At 39.5% G+C, this 17658-nt stretch overlaps 1 protein-coding gene across 1 annotated transcript in view; it reads right to left on the bottom strand.

The window, feature by feature from the left end:
* The window catches only part of LDB3 (LIM domain binding 3), a 39244-nt gene continuing 21586 nt past the window's right edge, over positions 1-17658 (bottom strand). Inside the window, exons 5-10 of the mRNA XM_053451267.1 lie at positions 11622-11644; positions 10087-10290; positions 5997-6017; positions 3459-3628; positions 2965-3001; positions 1-1873 (exon numbers count right to left, since the gene is read on the bottom strand). Coding sequence (XP_053307242.1) covers positions 1777-1873; positions 2965-3001; positions 3459-3628; positions 5997-6017; positions 10087-10290; positions 11622-11644 — 552 coding nt within the window. The 3' untranslated portion in view covers positions 1-1776. The remainder of the gene's footprint in view (positions 1874-2964; positions 3002-3458; positions 3629-5996; positions 6018-10086; positions 10291-11621; positions 11645-17658) is intronic.

The raw sequence follows: 17658 nt of genomic DNA, 5'->3' as shown, positions 1-17658 counted from the left end.
TTTATTTAATTTTTTGGTTTATTTTCACAACCACAAAAATTGCCGCTATCGGTACAGAGAATGTATAAGCAGTAGCAATAAACAAAATAAATGTTAAAATCGAAAGCAACATTAATAATGAAGCTGATAGAATCAGTATCTTACATTACATGGGCATCGTACTGATATTAATCACATATAAACATCCTTTTTGAATTCAGCCTAATAGTATTAGTACATTCAAGGGGACAAAAGCCCTGATATATCTTATTTCACAGCAAATCTTTACAAGCCTTTTAAAAAAAATATATAATTTTTTTTTTTTAAACTCGGTACAGAAGTAGGCAGATCGGAATTTAGGAAACACAACATATGCAGTCCTTTCGAAATGATAAAAAGTATAATAGAGCCAAGAATATGTATTACATTATATGGGACCAAGCATTTAGGTCGTAGTATGGAATCCCAACCTGGCAGCCTACGAGGTCAACGTGATTCTATACCACTGAGACAATTAGCAACCTTCTGCTCCGAGTCTTAAAGTATCTTCTCCTGCCTTGTGTAATATATACATATAATGATTACGTGTTATATATGAATAGCAAAATGTAGATGTGTCGCTAACCACCTAACTACCCAAACTAGCAAGGCCTCAACTGGAGCCAACTCGAAACATTCAACCAACTAGCGCCTTGAACATTACCAAAGCCGACAACCTTTGGGAGATGTCTACATGTACAGATCAAACCCATATAGGACTTCAAACCTCGCAAAGACGAGGAAGTCTTTGACCTGAAGTGGACACCAAGATTATTTCTTGGAGTTCCACAAAAAACATGTTGACTTCTGAGTTCTTGTCATCAACCGGTGAAGTAGAGACAATTTGAATGTCCAGGACTAAGCTGGCCAGCTGTATCTCTGTTATCCCTTCCCTTTAGCTACAAGAACCCAAAGCATAAGCTAAATCAATGTTCTTTGATTGTATATACTTTGATGGCACTTCGAAACCCAACTACGCAAGACTTTGACCCTAGCCAACCAAACCAGATTCTACTGCTAACCTACAGATGTGCATCCTTCGTACGCATTTCAAGGTGATTCCTTTTATTGGGCCAAAAAAGAGATATAGAGTCACATAGCCTTTTGGGACCTCGGAGGTCTTGAGGTCCCAGTTCTCCTTTAACCTGGAGAAGAAACCTCGAAGGTCCTGAAGGCTGATAAGACTGCATCTTTCTTCTATGTTGGCCCAGTTAAAGGTATCGTCCTTCAACGTAAGCCTCCATCTTCTTTTGGACCACTACGGCCATATCCATTTCCTACGTGAGCCTACATAAGCATGGCTGCCTCCACTTTCCAATCTCCAGACCAGCAGTATATACAATAATAACACAAAACCTGACAAAGGTTACTTTTATCTTTTTTATTTTTTTTTATTGATTTTGTTTTTTAAAGGAAATTGAAATACAGCAGAATTTAGCGTTTCATCAGCACTATCGCTTTCTTTTAATTCTAGAATCCCAAATACAACATAAAGCATATGATAATCTCTTTACAAGCATTATTTTATTATTTATTATTATATATATATATATTTTATTTCTCTCTTATTTGATAATGGCGAGTTAAACAACTTGATACAGAAAGGAAAATCCTGACAGGCACTGCAAGAACATATCCCTGTGTTGTCTATTTATATATTTATAGGTTTATTTATAGGGTGAATCTTTTTAATGGATGGTAATGCAGTACGGTGTGTTGTGCCTTTCCATTTAATACCGTGTTACGGGGGGGGGGCGTTTAACTTTTAACGTTAAGGATTTGGGCTGAAAGGCCGTGATGCCAGGTACGTAATTTAGCAAAGCGTGGGCTGTTACGTTCCGTTTCAAACTTTTCCCTGTGGCATGGAGAAACAGAGAGAGAGAGAAAGAGAGAGAGAGAGAGAGAGGAGGAAGAACGGAGTTAGGGACGGTGACCTTCACTCCCCTGCGTACGACACAGCAATTTATTTGGATACATCAACATTATTTTCTATAACTTTGTTATAATTTATTCCATTTTTCACTTCTTGAGTATTTTTTAATTTTGTATTTTTTTTTTCACTACGTCGTTCCAAAAAATTATTAAAGATCCATATTTTTTAAGGATTAAGAGCTTCCCTCTAACACTTTTTTTATTACTTATCAAGTCTCACTAATACAAGGATAACACATCTCACTAAATCGGGAGTCTGATGGAGAATGGAACGTTCCAGCTCTCCGCCTTCGCTACACCAGACCTGTGCCACGTGAGCTTTACCTGGAGGAAGAGCTGAACTGGCCCTGTACAATGTATAGTTTATGCGCGAGGGGTTCCGGAACATCATTTGGAGATTTCATTATGAATTATGCAGGACAAGCTCAATCCTTGCCACAGCAGAAGCTCATTGGAGTCAGAAGCGACTTATTTAAGTTGGGAGCTGATCTAGGCTTGACTCAGGGCAGGATCCCCAGCTGCCTGCTCTCCGGGCACCATCCTCGCTACCGAGCTCTGCGATATGACATCATCATAATTGAATGATGGTCAACATTGGCTGCGTTGTCCATCAAGCAAGGCTTGGCCACTCAGCTTCTAGTTATTACATTAGTTATAACGCATAGTCTTATTATTTCTTGTGTAATAAATTATTTTTTTTTTTCAAAAAAATCATAGAATGCATAAATTTACTGTTATTTCTCACAGAATCGTATCCAAATAAATTGCTCATATGAAGTCAGCACTTCCACAACACCATTTCTTTTTTTAGATGAATTGGTACAAAACAAGTCATTTAATCAAATATATATACTGGTCACTGTTTGGGTCTTTTGAACGTTGCCAGTTTCAAAGCCAATCAAAAAAATTAAGGTTGTGTTAACTTTTGGGTTTTTTTTGTTTTTAATAATGAGGGTTAAGAGCTTTAGGCAATTGTTATCAATTAAAATGGCCGCTTTGCTGCTAGATGCCTACCTTGATCTTCTTAGGGCGTCTTCATCAGGATCTTGCACTGTGGAGGCAAAATGAAAATACGCTTAGTTTTACCGTTTTAGGGAATCATTTTTTTGTTACAGATTTAACTCATTCTTTTAACTCGATAAAAAAAAAATTCTTTGGACCTCCAACCAAGGAACGAGTATACTTGGGAATCCACCAGGTTTTAGGTCTCCAGGTGGAGTCCCACGTCTCGGAGTCTCTGGGCAGGGAAGCCGTGTTCGGTCATACCCATTTCGCACCCTCTCAAACCACCAAACATCGCTCCCCTTCCCGGAGAAAGAAGAAACCTGACCCGGAGACTCAGGGAAGCAGGACTTCCCCCGGAGACTCCAGGTTCAACCCCAAGAACACACGTTCATCTCCTACAAATAGCTCCCATTCATTTACCGTTTCGATCAAGTTGATTTCTATCATATTTAGAGCTCTTAATATGGTTATTAAACCAAACTCTATATTTAAAGCTTACTTACTGTATTCCGTTCCAGTCAGCTGCGCCAGGACACGGAAGGATTTGGACTGCAGATTCGCAGCTCGGCGCGCCCAGTCGTCGATCTCGTTTTCACTTTTGCCCTGAGTTTTAAGCACAGCCTGATACACTGGAGAAGCAATGTCTACATGAGGATCTTTAACAGGCAGGTTACTGCAATGCAGAAAGATGGGAGTTGGACATCGCTTATAGAAAGTTTCACGTTCCCCGTATCATGCGGAAGAATACATTCATGTAAAACTTTGGAGAAAGACGTCTAGAGAAACAAAGGGATCTCGAAAACACAAAAGGGCTTAAAATGATACCAAATCACTGCTGTTTGGGTTACACAGAGAAGAGGATAAGACAAGCCTTGAATTTGACGTTGATGCATGGAACTCAAACCTACTCATGTGGTGGAACTCAAGTCCACCACATTGAGAAGGTTTTCTTTCTGTCCTCACGTAAGCATGGATGGCTGTTAGGATGGGTCTGAAAGACGGACCCGTATTAGCCCACCTGTGCTAGGAAATAATTGAGATATGTGGGTCCTTTGGGATCAACCACAGGATGAAGATCAAGGAAACTTCCCACCGGCCAACCCATTGTGGCTCTCTGACTCGAGGCCACCATACACAGTATGCTTGTCGGTTGACCTCCATCAAGCCACTTCCATGAACCAGCCGATCTCTTAAAATTACCCGATTGTGGCGTGGGTTAAATAATAATTTGGGATATTTCTTAAATAAGTATCTCTTTCACAAAATTTTCTTAAGCTACCACTTTTCCTCTAGGTACCACCGGCAAAGATTTAGCGGAGCATCGAAGGGAAAGGACCACGTCAAAATACCAGAGCTTGCCTTTAAAAATGGCGATAATGCCAACGTCTCTGTGTTGCCATTATTAACACCGATTCAATAAATATAGAAAAAAAAAGTTGTTAGCAAATATTCGAAATATAGATTTTTGGGGGTTATTTGTACATTTTAATAGGGTCTCAAAAGGCTATTTGGTCGAAAATAATGGTGGTTAATGGAAAATTGGTGATAATTGGCCAGATATAACCAAATATTTCAAATGGACTACCCATGGAGGTTCAAGTAGGTATCATACGTAACTGATAATTTATTATTATTATTATTTTAAACCAAAATGCCTTTTTTTACATAAGATAAGATAACACATTAACAGAAACAGTTAAATACAATCAAACCTCTTTAAATAATTTGTAATATTATATATTTTTTTCTTTTTTTTTTTTTGTCTGATTTATTAATTTAACAAATTTGAAGGGCCAAAGGCCTCATAGGAGGTAAAATATTCTATGGCGTTCAGAATGTTGTTCCTGTAAACGTTACGAGGTTTGATTGTAACAAGGTCAAACAAAGAGAACATAACAGTATGTCACCCATAACTCTTGGTTCTTGGTATTTAGATTGAAAAGATTACTAACAAAAGAACGTATGATAAGCAGGTTTGCGTCTTCTAGAACCCGACACGAGCTTGTAAAATACATAGTTTTACGAACCAGGCTTCATCGGAAGGTTTTTTTTATCGGTCATCGAAGAGCGTGGCTTATCAAGATCCGTGGACTAGAACATATGTTTTAAGATAATTAATGCAAAAATGTTTAATGCGTCAAATCTCTTATATGTAGGAAAATCACAAATATTATTTCGATTTTGGGGTTTTTTTTAGAACCAGTGTTTTTTATTGATTTGTTTTGTTGGCTTTTTGATCTCGTCGCCATAGCTTAAAAAAGGTTTCCATTCTAAAAATATTTATCCCATAGAGCAGTGGTGGCTGTCCTGTCCTGGTAGACCAATATCGATTATGAAAACCACATTATCTGATCAGCCTTAAATTCTGGAATTCTGTTTTTCCGCTTCATGACTTCGTTGACTTTGGAGTACCCTAGCTCATGGAACGGTCCTATAGTTGCCTACACGTCCCTTTCCAAGTGTTGGGTTAACCTAGATTGGTCCAGTTTGCCCAGAATAGTCTTTTTAATGCCATCAAGCTTATTTTTGTGATGATAAATATTGTAATGTAATCATTTAACCGGCTCGTTGATTTTTCACTTGGGTGGCACCCTAGACAGAAGATCCAACTGTGAAGGTCAACGCAAGTGCCTTCAAAACGTGGTGATGAAGTTGTAGACCATGTTATGTTTTAGTGACTGTACATGGGACAATGTATAGCCCAAATGCACACATTCTCACATCATGTAGGGGTGTGTGACATGTACGGGCTTTGTCATTAAGGGGTTAATCTCCCCCCCCTCCTTTTTCCCATTTATATGAGTGACCCGTATATACATATTCATCATACGACGACGTGCCGGCTCGATGCTACACGTGACATTGGAATTTGGTAGGAATACTTAGAATGACTGTACCCTGGAACATTCTCACTGTGGAAAATAAAGACATTTAGAACAGGGGTTGTGACCCCCCCCAAAAAAAAGATGAATGAGCAGCACCTAGAAGGAACAAATCAGATTTAGTCTTTCCCTTGAAGTTAGAAAGACGCGTCTACTTACACCAACGAAGCTTCGGGCTCACTGTGATTGATATGACCAAACCCAATTGATAATGGAGTTTGGTCGCCATCATTATGGTGGTGGGATAGGCACAACAGAGCGACGTTAGTATAAGAAATACGTTAATGAGGAAAGAATGGGTATAGAGGAGAAGAAGGGGGGAAAAAAAAGAAGAAGAAGACAGTCAATTAGAGGAAGCACAAACATAATGAACATCAAAAAAAGCATTTAATCGAATGTATCACATAGGACACAATGAAGGAAGCGTGGACATTAGAGAAAGGTGGATCAGCTGTTGGAAACATAGGACGAAAGGATTCTGAAATTACCTCTTTTCAGTTATTTATTTGTATTTAGTAAGGAGGGAGATTAGACCTGTACGATGTAAGAATGAGCCAAATGAGGACATGGTTGGACCTTCTGCAGCTGCTGCTGTTGGATTATCTCCTCCAGACCAGTTTAGGTAAAGGTGATGGAGAGACGTAGGAAGTCCAAACATGCTTTAGACCGGTAGTGTAGAACCTCAGAGGCCACAAATGGGCCAAAATAACGAAAAATGCATTAAAATACTTGTTTTCAGGCTAGGATACGCAGAATTCCTGGCCTGTTTGTGGCCCCCGAGGACTCGATTTGTGCACCCGGTCTTTAAAAGTACTGACCCAAATTCCAAGTTTAGATTGTGAATTGAGTTTCGTTTTGCAGGAATACAATATAAAGTCAGGTAGAAACCCTTGATATATGATATATATTGATTTTATGTTCAGGAAACGTGAAATCATGAAACACCAAGATATCACATGACCCTATATGATGTTCAATGAGTCATTTCATCATATTGAATAATTATGCATCATGAAGGGTCAACATCTTCCATGAGGAAGCTGGATTCATAATGCTTCATGGATACGATTTGAGTCTCTATCATATAAGATTAAGCAGGAGCCTAAAGCCACAGTAGGAGGGCTAATGAGCATGTGCAGGAAGTGTACTTAAGTATGCTGGTTTCAGTAGAGGCCACCAGGGGTGGTGGGGAAAAATTAAACATCAGCCTAATTTTCTAATAACGAAAGAATACATGCTGTAATATGCAAAATGGAACCCAATATACAATAAAATATAGAAAAATAGAATTTTGAGGAAAATCGAGATAGAACCCTCCATAAACTATTTAAAAATGAATTTGCCAGATTATTTCATACTTATGGTGCTTAAAATAAAAATAGTATTAAATTTAGAACTTTTAAAACAAAAACCTTTTTATGCAGATTTTTTTTTTAAATAATCTCTTTGATTTTTAGATTTGATTTTTAGTTTAGATTTTTTGGATTTCTGTCATTTATAGATTTCCTACATAAACCCCTCCACGTTATTTTCTGTGTAGTCTTTGAAACAGCTGGAAAATGAGTCAGTTTTGTTAATTTAATTTTAAATATTATGAAATTTTAACGCTGACTGCGTAACATTCACAATTTTTCTGAGGGACAAAAAGCAGTTCATTAAACAGTTAAAGCTACAAACCACACTGAAGTGCGTCTCGGTGCTTTGCCAATCCGTGCCACTAGATGGCGACATTTTTGTGCTTAAGCAACAGGGCTTTGAAAGCTTGAGCGGACCTGACAGCCCTTCTCCCCGACAGCCTGACAGCCATTATTACTTGACGGGAGCCTCTAAACAGAGTTTTCCTGATACAGGAATAGCTGTACTATTTATGCAACTACAGTCGGAGAAAGTTTTTTTTTTTTTTTAACACGTTTACACTATCGCATTACAATGTTCTTGCATTTTCAGCTCGTTGGTTGAGTTACGGACTGAAACAGACCTTTAAGCGGCTGGGTGTTAATGTTTAATGAGCTCATTGCTAATTTGACATCAGTGGTGTAGTCTGTTTAACGGTCTATTCATAGATACAGCACGCATTTCATAGGTCTGCCCATTGTATCGATTTCTATTCCCTTGTGTTGCCTTATTCCGTTATAAAAACCCTTCTAGAGAGTTGTCCCTTTTAGAGGGGTTAACCCTTACCGGTCTGTAATTAACCCACATTGAAAAATAGATCCCTGCTTTAATCATTCAAAGAATGGAATATTCTTAACGTACGCGTATGCATTTATTTATTGAACCACCATAATAGGCGGTTCAGTATTATTTTCCACATCTTGGGAATACTAAAGTATCAGTCACGAGAACAAAAATCCAAATTGGGATTGTTTATGCTGGAGAAAAGACGTCTACGTGGAATTATCTAGAAGGACAATTATGTTCCTCCGTCCGGGGTTCTTTCCACTCATATAGTCTTTGTAGACAACTAAGGGGTATCCTCCAAGGATAGATGGAAGGAGGTTTCATGTTAAGCAAAGCAAGTTATGTTTACAGTCTTTGCAGTTAAGATGCGGAATCTACTGCCATGTGACGTGGTTTTGTTGGATTCCATTAATACTTTAAGGATTCCCTTTTAACCCCTTCAGGACGATGGGCAGGCCCTAAACCCATTGAAAACAATCCATTTTGAGCCCGTACATGTACGGGCTTGGTCATTAAGGGGTTAACGAACACTGGCATTCCACTTTAGCAAAGGTCGTGTTGATCCAGCAAATAATCTGGTTTCCATTGGAGCCAGTTAGGATTTTTGGGGGACAATATTGGATAAAAGTCCTTTTTTTTTGTCTTCTTCTGGGTCAGTATATATGGGCGATCAAAAGAGTTGACCTTGATGGACCTTGTGTATTTTTACATAAGGTCCATCATCGTCATCCATGTTTTTATAGTTTAGTTATAGTTATTTTTTTTAAACTAATCTTCTGAAAAACTAATCTTGTTTATCACCTTCTGTAGTTGCATAGATAAAATACTCAAACATGACCGTCTCCCGTGGTGGTAACATTTATAGGGCTGACCATCTATGGAATCTATCGTTTTTAGCTCATGTTTGTTGAAGAAAGGCTAAAAAGGAAATGTGGATCAGGTTTCTAATACTTCTTCTAGACTTCTGTAGAGCATCTTAGAAGCGTGAAGGACTCCATAGGTTTTTGGAGACCTGGAAGAACCTTTCGTGGCGTTGCTAGACCTGAGAACCTACAACCCAACCCAGCCAATCATTCTTAATCATAGATCCCATAATCCTGATTTAGGACTTGGTTAGATAAAGAGTTTCTGAGAATTATGGGAATTGTGGTCCCACAACATCCCACGGCTACCTTTCTGTAACTTGTCAGAATCGACATATAGTCAATTGTCGGGGAAATACATATGGTGTCCAACAGGTCATCTCCTCTTAGATATGAGGAATTCAGTGAAACTATAGCTTAAGAAATGTCCGTTTCTTCACAGTCTCAGACGTTCAGAGAAGAAATAAAATAACTCATTTTAAAATCTTATTATATTTATCTTTTGGAAATATTATTTTCGGGGGGGAAAGATTTTAAGTGTCAAAAATAGTCATAAATAATATTATTATTAAATTATTATTATGTTTGCCTATTTAATTACTTCTTTAAATTGGTATGCATAAGCCAGAATGGACATCGATATACAATTTATATATATTTATATGATTTATTTATTTTTTCAAATTGATGAATCATTTTTGCACGTGAAATAACTCTAGTTTACATATTTTCATAAAATGTACCATTAAAATCCAGAAATCAGTGTTCCGTGGCAGGTATAAGGCATCTAAAGCAGGAGATTTCATCTCATTGTATTCGTTATACAATATGAATGGACAAGCCCAGTGCGCTTCTGCTGCAAGGAGGGTGGAAATGGCCCTGCAGAATGCATAGTTCACTCACTTTGCATGGACACCAACGCGTTTTACTGCATCGACGATGTTGGAGTTGTACTCGAGTATACTTGCCCGTGCAAAATTGGAGCCCGTGCAAAATGCATTAAGAATACTCGTTTGTTGGAGACTTTACTATATGTTATGCAGGACTATTTCACCATTGCCACAGAAGAAGCTCATTGGGGTGGACTCTAGAAACCGAAGGTGGTGAGTTGAAACTGCAACTCTCCTGCAAACTTTGGTGGATGACTTCCGTCCCAGCGATTTATTCCTTGTGAATCATGCAAGAAAGAGTGATGGATTCCTTACCCGCTGAGGTCGCTGCCTCTGGCCTGTGCCTGGCCAGCAATGGCGTCCATGATAGCATCTTGTGAATACATGCTGATCGGGGTGTTATATTGAGCATGAATGATTGTGGCTTTCCCTCCGGGACCCTTCACCTCGATGGGCTTGTGGGTGGAGAGCGCCGAGTCTTTCAGGACATTGGGGTTGAAGCGTTCCACAAACTCGGAGCTAATGGGAAGTGAAGCGGGCGGTGAACGGCACAGAAGTGAAGGGTAGACAAGGAGAGGGATGTTGGGGAAAAAAAGGGAATTTAGAGGGGAAAAAAAGAGGGTATAGGGATCCAAAGTGTTATTGACGCCAAGAAAGGGTTAATCCGTGCAGCGATGACATAAATAACCGGACATGCATTAGCAATCACTGGGAATAACGGGAAAGCAGGAACGCGGTCATGCATGGAATGCACTATGGGCAATCAACGGCGGTCGTATCTTAACATGCAAAATATATCGATATCCCGGGGGAAATGGAAAAAAAAGCCCTTCGATATGAGCGTAACGTAAACGTACGACTTAAACTCTTCTTTAACGCTACAGATTCTTTGCAGCATTCCGAAAAGACAAATTCGGAAACCCATTAGAAAAAGTTTCCGTACGCTCTGTTAGGTAATGTTTGGAAATACGGCTGGACACCAGACGCTGATGTAGATTAAACAGGAATAAATATTATGTAGGTTTAGGGGGAAAAAACAAGGGAATTCATTATATTATTATTATTTATTTATTATTATTATTATTATATATTATTAGCATGCTAAAAAAAAATATATATATTTTTTTAATATTTCAAAAAAAAATTTAAATGGCCGAAAAGATTCTTTTTTTTGCTGTTTTGTGACATATACATAACTATTTCAATGAGTGAGGAATTTGGAGGTAGAATTTTGTATTTGTATTTAACCAGTTAATTCCTAAATTCTGCTATTACCGGTAGTTATTAGAGCCATTAGAGATTAGGCGAGTCGCTACATGGAATGTTCGCGATGGGCTATTAAAGGGTTAATATCTCATGAGTCTCAGGGTTATGTTAATTAAAAAAAAAGCTCACAAGTATATATATATTTTTTTTTAATTTTATTATTATTAATATATATATTTTTGGTTTATTTATTTATTTAGGATGGTTGAAACTGCTGCTATGGCAATGGAGGCGGATCATTGGGTATATTACATGGTTTTGCTTGATTTAATTCAATTTAATTTATAAGGATAATGGTGCAAAGGAGGAGAAAATGCCCCAGGATGCCATTGTATCGATGCAGGCCAAAATTAATGAATTAATAAAATATTACTAAAGTAATAAATATATAAATACAGTAATAAATAAAGTCATTATATATGTTAAAATAATTTATCCTGAAGCTTTTTAGTATTTTAGAATTTGCCCACAGGATCGCAGCATAAAGAGATAACCCTTCTTATTGCATATCATGCCTTTCCACGCATTTACATGCCGATCGGGTCAAATACCATATCAACACAAGCACGCTTTAATATACTAACTTGGCGACGGTGTTGGCTATGACCTGTGAAAAAAAAAACAGAAAACAGACATTTTAGGGGAATTATTTTTGAAACCCCCATATATAGAGATCACGGAGACAAGTCATCACTAGAGGAAGATTGAGCTCGATTGCCGCTACTAGTGGTTGAATATGATTAGAGAATAGGTCAATAGGCCCAATGTGCCGAATAGCTAGTCCAGGCCTGCGCATGAATTTTGGGGCAATTTAGACCAAACCATAAAAAAAAAAAGTTTGGTTAGAACGTCCAAAACATGTCTTCTATGAGCCATAGAAACAAATAATAAACAGCCTCTCGATTCCCATTTTATCTGCAGACCTGGAGGCGGCCATTGTTGTCAGTCATGTGATATTTTGGTTGCCATCCAAACTCAAGCACCACACTGAGGTGATTCTTTCTGGCGACGCTATTGAAAGTCAGAGGGTCTCTCGTGGTGATTAAGAATGAGACTTTCTACTGTTTAATCACAAGGACTGTGCCAAGATAACATAGAAACAACGAATATGGAGAGCTGCCTCACTGTCCCGCTTTTGGTGGGGTGGAGATCATGGGCCAGTTGGGGGGGATACTCTGATTGTGGTCCACATGGCCACTAGGTGACAATTGGCGGCTGAGTGCATGAGAAGGCCCTCGGGTAAGGTGAGTGGATGACCAGGGCCACCAGTCTTGCCCACTTCCAGCTTTTCCCCCAACACAGGTGTCCCTGAAATATTGGAGGGTTTGATATAAGTGCTACCTGTCTCCCTGTCTGTTTTCCCCGCAGCTCATTTTCATCTCTTGCCTCTTTTTGTACTTCTGTCTTCTTTCCTCTTTCTGTCTCCTTTCTTTGTCCGCTTCTCGCCCGCTATCAGCTCGGTTATCCAGGTACTTCCGCGAAGACGGATTTGCGGAGAAAGAGAAGCATTTCTGTGCCCCCCGCCCCCCGCAAGTCCGTCTGCGATATTTTGGGCCTCTTGGAGCACTTCCGCAAAAAGGAACGGAGCCAAGATGCGCACCACAGCGACGGCCTCTCCCCCGTTCCTCCAATCGCGGAGGCTCTGGCCCCTTTTTGCAGGAAGTACCTGGATAACAGGAAGTGATATCGGGGAAAAGCGGGTGAAGGCGGAAGAAGACAGAAAAACAAAAAGAGGCAAAGGAAGAAGCGGAGGAAGAAAAGGAGACGGGGACACGGAAGAAGCCTGGGAAAAAAACCTTGTCTTATAATTGAGCAAATACCGCCACTTATAGCGAGTGGCTAAACATAGCAACATGTCAACATACGACTCCCACCTGCGCATGCTCTTCATAGCTGCATGTGCACCTAAGTTTATAGAACATTCATGCCAAAGGAAGCTTAGGTTTAATGGTTAACAGAGTTCTACCGAGAGCATGATAATATTTAAAGGGCTCTCCGCATTAACCGGGGAGATCGCATAGCTGCTCGTACTAATCTTCAAATAGAAATACAAAAACAACTGTCCGTCTAAAATATCGACATGAGCAACGGCCAGAAAATGTGAGGATTACCGTTTATCCAGCAGGACTTACGGAGGGTTTTGTGTCTGTTGGCCGACCCTGAGAAATCTTTTTTCCCCCAAGGACACCGCGAGTGACATTTCATTACACCTATTGCTTGCTACGGCCCGCTTCTATCTACTTCTATCATGTAGCGAACCAACCTCGGTGCTGCGGATGAAGTGGATTCCTATAATACCAAGCATATAACTTGGTAGTGGATACGTGGAAGAGCGTTCCAGCAGAAGCAGTAAAGGGTTAATACAGGGACGGATTGACTAAGAGGAGACCAGGGAGTCACTGCTAGCATTTAATTTAGTAGATATGGAATTCCTCCGTCATACAATAAAAACGATACGCGCCATTTATTGAAGTCAATGGTGGCTGTCCTGAGCAGGTATGGCCCCCATAGGGTAAATACTAAATAGGCTGGTTGAGGAGATCAAATATCTCCCTTGTAACTGGTCCATTATGCAACAAAACATTGGTTTTGTACCAGGGGGACGGCCGATTTAGGAGTAGGCCGGGATACGTCATTGGGAATCAGCACAATCCTTGGTGGTGCCACAGCCAAGATGGCTCCGGCCCCCCCAGGACGTATTTCCTTCACGGCGACTGGCCCCCAAGGAAGGGAATTTCCTTCCGCGGATCCTTAAAAAGTGGAACGCTGGGATGAGTAAGGATGGCGGCGCGGAGGGGCGGCCAATCACAGCTTCCAGTATAAATACGCCATACAGGCATTGCCAGGGTTTGCATCCAACTCCATATCTCTACCGGTACTACCTTGACCTGACGTCAGACGCGCTGCACACAAAGCCAGAGTATCGCCACTAATACTGACCCAATACGATCTCCAAGAGGCTTCCAGGCATACCTGACAACTATCCAGTTTTCGCCTGGAGACTTTGGGTACAGCGCCGCTTCTCTGGGTCATCGTGGAGCAACTCCGGGTCACGAAAAGCGGCAGAACGCCCCACTCCCTGCCTTCTTCCTCTCCTACCACGCTACATTTTTCTATGGCCTACCACCGTCATCAGCGGGACCACCCACCGACATCATCGGGACCACCCACCGACATCAGCGGGACTACCCATTGACATCAGCGGGACTACCCATTGACATCAGCGGGACCACCCACCGACATCAGCGGGACCACCCACCGACATTAGTAGATCCGCTAACTGAAGAAGGACGGTTTCCAAGTATGAGTTGAGACTTTCAGTGTCCATCACATTATGAGTTTAATTTATTCAACTTTTGGCCAGCTTTGAGTCACGTCAGCTCCTCCCGTCCAATTCTACATTTCTATATCCCACAGAAAACCATCGTGAGCCATCGATATTGGTCTCAGGAATATTCCGCCATTACTGTACGCTTGTGAAATATCTGCCTGCTATAGTATCTAGAGGGATATATCGGGAACAGAGGCTGTAAGCAGATAGTTATATGGCCATTTTTGGTATGCGTTCAACAGCTGAGCATCTGCTTACAGTCAAACCCGGTGTAACAGTATCATTTGGTGAGAAAGAAAAAAATGGGCCCATGGCTTTTTTTAATCCCTCGAGCCTCATCCCTGCACGCCATATGACATGTTTAAGGTAGAACAGGGAAGTAAACGTTTAGAGAAGAGTTAAATTTATCGCCTTCGGCGGAGAAAGGTGGAAAATTGGATATACACAGAGTGGAAGTATATTCATTCATTCGCACTGGAATATAAACAATTCGCCAGTAGAATTTACATAATCCAGATCTAGGCTCGTTCTCATTCTTCTAGAATAATGGTAGCAGCACCCAGCGGGTAAAGCGGAAGGCTTTTAAAAAAGGCGGTCTAATCCCACACAAAAATATATGATTTATTCACAACATGCGCAGCCTCGATGTTAGGTTATCTCTACGGAATCGACGATTCCAACTACAATTGTCAAAGAAGCTTCTTAATTATTTCCTAATTCCTTTTTTAAATTTTGTTTGACCTGTGTGAGATCGTGCATGTCTTGTATTATCAGATTCTGGGTGTATGATGTCACTAGGAAAATCATATGACGTCATTTGTAATATTTTTACATTGTTATGAAATGAATAACAATTTTAATTTAATTTTATTATCAAAAATATAATTTTAATCATAGTTTATTCTTTTATATTGTTACATAGCCTAGTATTGTTCATTCATCTTCAATAAAATTCAGTTGAAGTTATATTTTTTTCTGACTTTTTAAAATCAGTTGTAATTTTTTTCACTTTATTGATTTTTTTTATATTGCTGTAAAATTAACAATTTTAATTTCATTTTTATATTAATTTTTATATTGTTGCATAGCGCTGTTGATTCATATTCAATAAGTTTTATTTTTTCTGCAGGCTTTTTTTTATATATATGTGTTATTTATAGGAGTTAAAAACTGCCGAGCTTTTTAAATTATTTTTTTCCGGTTTATTTAACTTTTGTATATTGTTGTAAAATGTTTAACAATTTAAATGTAATATTTTTTGTACCATATATATTTCTATATTGTTACATAGGATTATTGATTAATGTTCAATAAAATTTTTTATGTGCTTTTTATAGGAGTATAGCTTTCTAATTCATTTTATTATTTTTTTTCACTTTTAATGACTTTTTATATGTAAAAATAACGGTGATTAATTAATATTTTTTTTTATTATATACAAAAAACATTTTGATTTAATGAGTCGACTTTTTTTTTTTTAGTCTCCTAATTTTATGAATGCTCTTCTTTGACATTTAGCGAAGCCTTACGGTCACAAATAGCAAGCGGCGTTATGACTGAGCAATGTACGAAGCTTTTTAAGTTATGTTGAGCGTGAGTCTGGCCGTTGGAAAGGTCAAGTCGAAAGCTAAAGCCTTGGCCCACCACATTTGTCACAAAAGCTCATGCCAAGAATAGAAAAGCAATCCTGCGTTATCAGCTATACCCAAGCACCAAGAGTTATTGTCATCTGAACACGTAATAGTCAACATTGGAAAGACCATTGGAAACCCAAGCCAAATTCATCAAGCTATGAAGCACGTCGAAATCAAGACGAATATTTTATGAAAACTTTTTGGGCTTAATCATTTCTAAATCTCCATAAAATACTAAATTGCTATTTTTTTTAAATAAAAACCATTTCGAATGGTATAAATTTGGGTACGATAATTCTTGATGGATACTTGTTGAGGGTCATCTACTGGAACATCGTTGGTGAGTCCAAAATGTCTTGACTGCTTTCCGAATATCTGCTTGATAATTCGTTAGCTTGGGACATAATTTATAAACCATTTCTTGCGTTTGTTGTCCACAGAATAATTTATGAATTCGTAATTGGCAACGGAATGGAGTTGTTACCTACCCTCTAAGGAGGCCACCTGATACCCTTCCCTTGAGAGTCAAACTGTGCCTCTCGGCCATCTCGTTTAGGGTTTCTGCTGAATATAGCCCAATGGGGTTGTTATAGAGTCTATTCTGGGCTGTGCTAAATTGGCTTTTGAGATTGGTGTCGTCATTGTGCAAAAGATCAGCCTTTGAGTCTACATGACTCTTTGTAGGGGAGGTTTCGGAAGCCATGGAATGAGCTGACATGGACCTTCTAACAGATGAGGTCCTTACGGAAGTAGAGCCATATGAAGGATGGGCATCTTGCTTGTTGAGGTAGTCTGGCATCGTCCCATTGGTGGCTACAACACCACCGAGGGCCGAAGAAGATATGCCAGTACCGTAGACTGTTCTGCTGTAGTCCTGTCGTGCGCATGCAGGTCAGGAAGGAAACAAAGAAAGCCATCAGAGCAAACATGCATGCACAATAAAAGAAACAATAGCATCGTAACTCATGCTTGTACTTTTACAAACAGATATTGCAATGAGGTAGTCAAATAACACATTCCATGCAGGGTCATTCACCATTCTACAAGTCAAGCCGTGGATGCATCCGGGAGTCGTTGATGACCCTCAAGAACTTTCACAGGGTTCTCAGAGTGATACAAAAAAATGGCGCCCTTTTTGACTGTTGAGTTTGTTGAACTACATTGGAGTAACTATAGAGGGTTGGGGGCATGACCCCCATGTGTTCTGAAATATCCATGTCTTCTCAAGTAGACAAGTCAACAAGGTGGTGCAGCTTATATAGACAGGCAAGGAGGAACCTGTAATTTTGACCAATATCACAATAGACTTTGAACCAATCGAATTATAACCAAACATAAAATATTTATGAATAAGGTAATACCTGATTGATAGCCAACCGTGGACAGAGGATGCTTCCCTTCCGAATGACTACCTTAATGGAGGTGAAGGTGCCTTTGGGTATTTCTAAAGAGCGCTCCTGGTGCAAAGAACTTAACCCTAATGTTTGGGAACGTCCGCTTGGTTTCCATGTTGACTTCTCCAGATTTAGAACTTTTGCCGAGAATGACTCTTTGAAATAAGGACCCTCTTTTCTCTATTCTTCCCCTTAAATTTGGGCCAAAAAATGCCAACCAGCTTCTAATATCTACTGAAGGCTGGAATTAAAAAAGGGGTAT

The sequence above is a fragment of the Spea bombifrons genome, chromosome 11 (assembly GCF_027358695.1).
Source record: "Spea bombifrons isolate aSpeBom1 chromosome 11, aSpeBom1.2.pri, whole genome shotgun sequence".
Taxonomy (NCBI): Eukaryota; Metazoa; Chordata; class Amphibia; order Anura; family Pelobatidae; genus Spea; species Spea bombifrons.
This window is presented reverse-complemented; position numbering and strand designations above follow the sequence as displayed.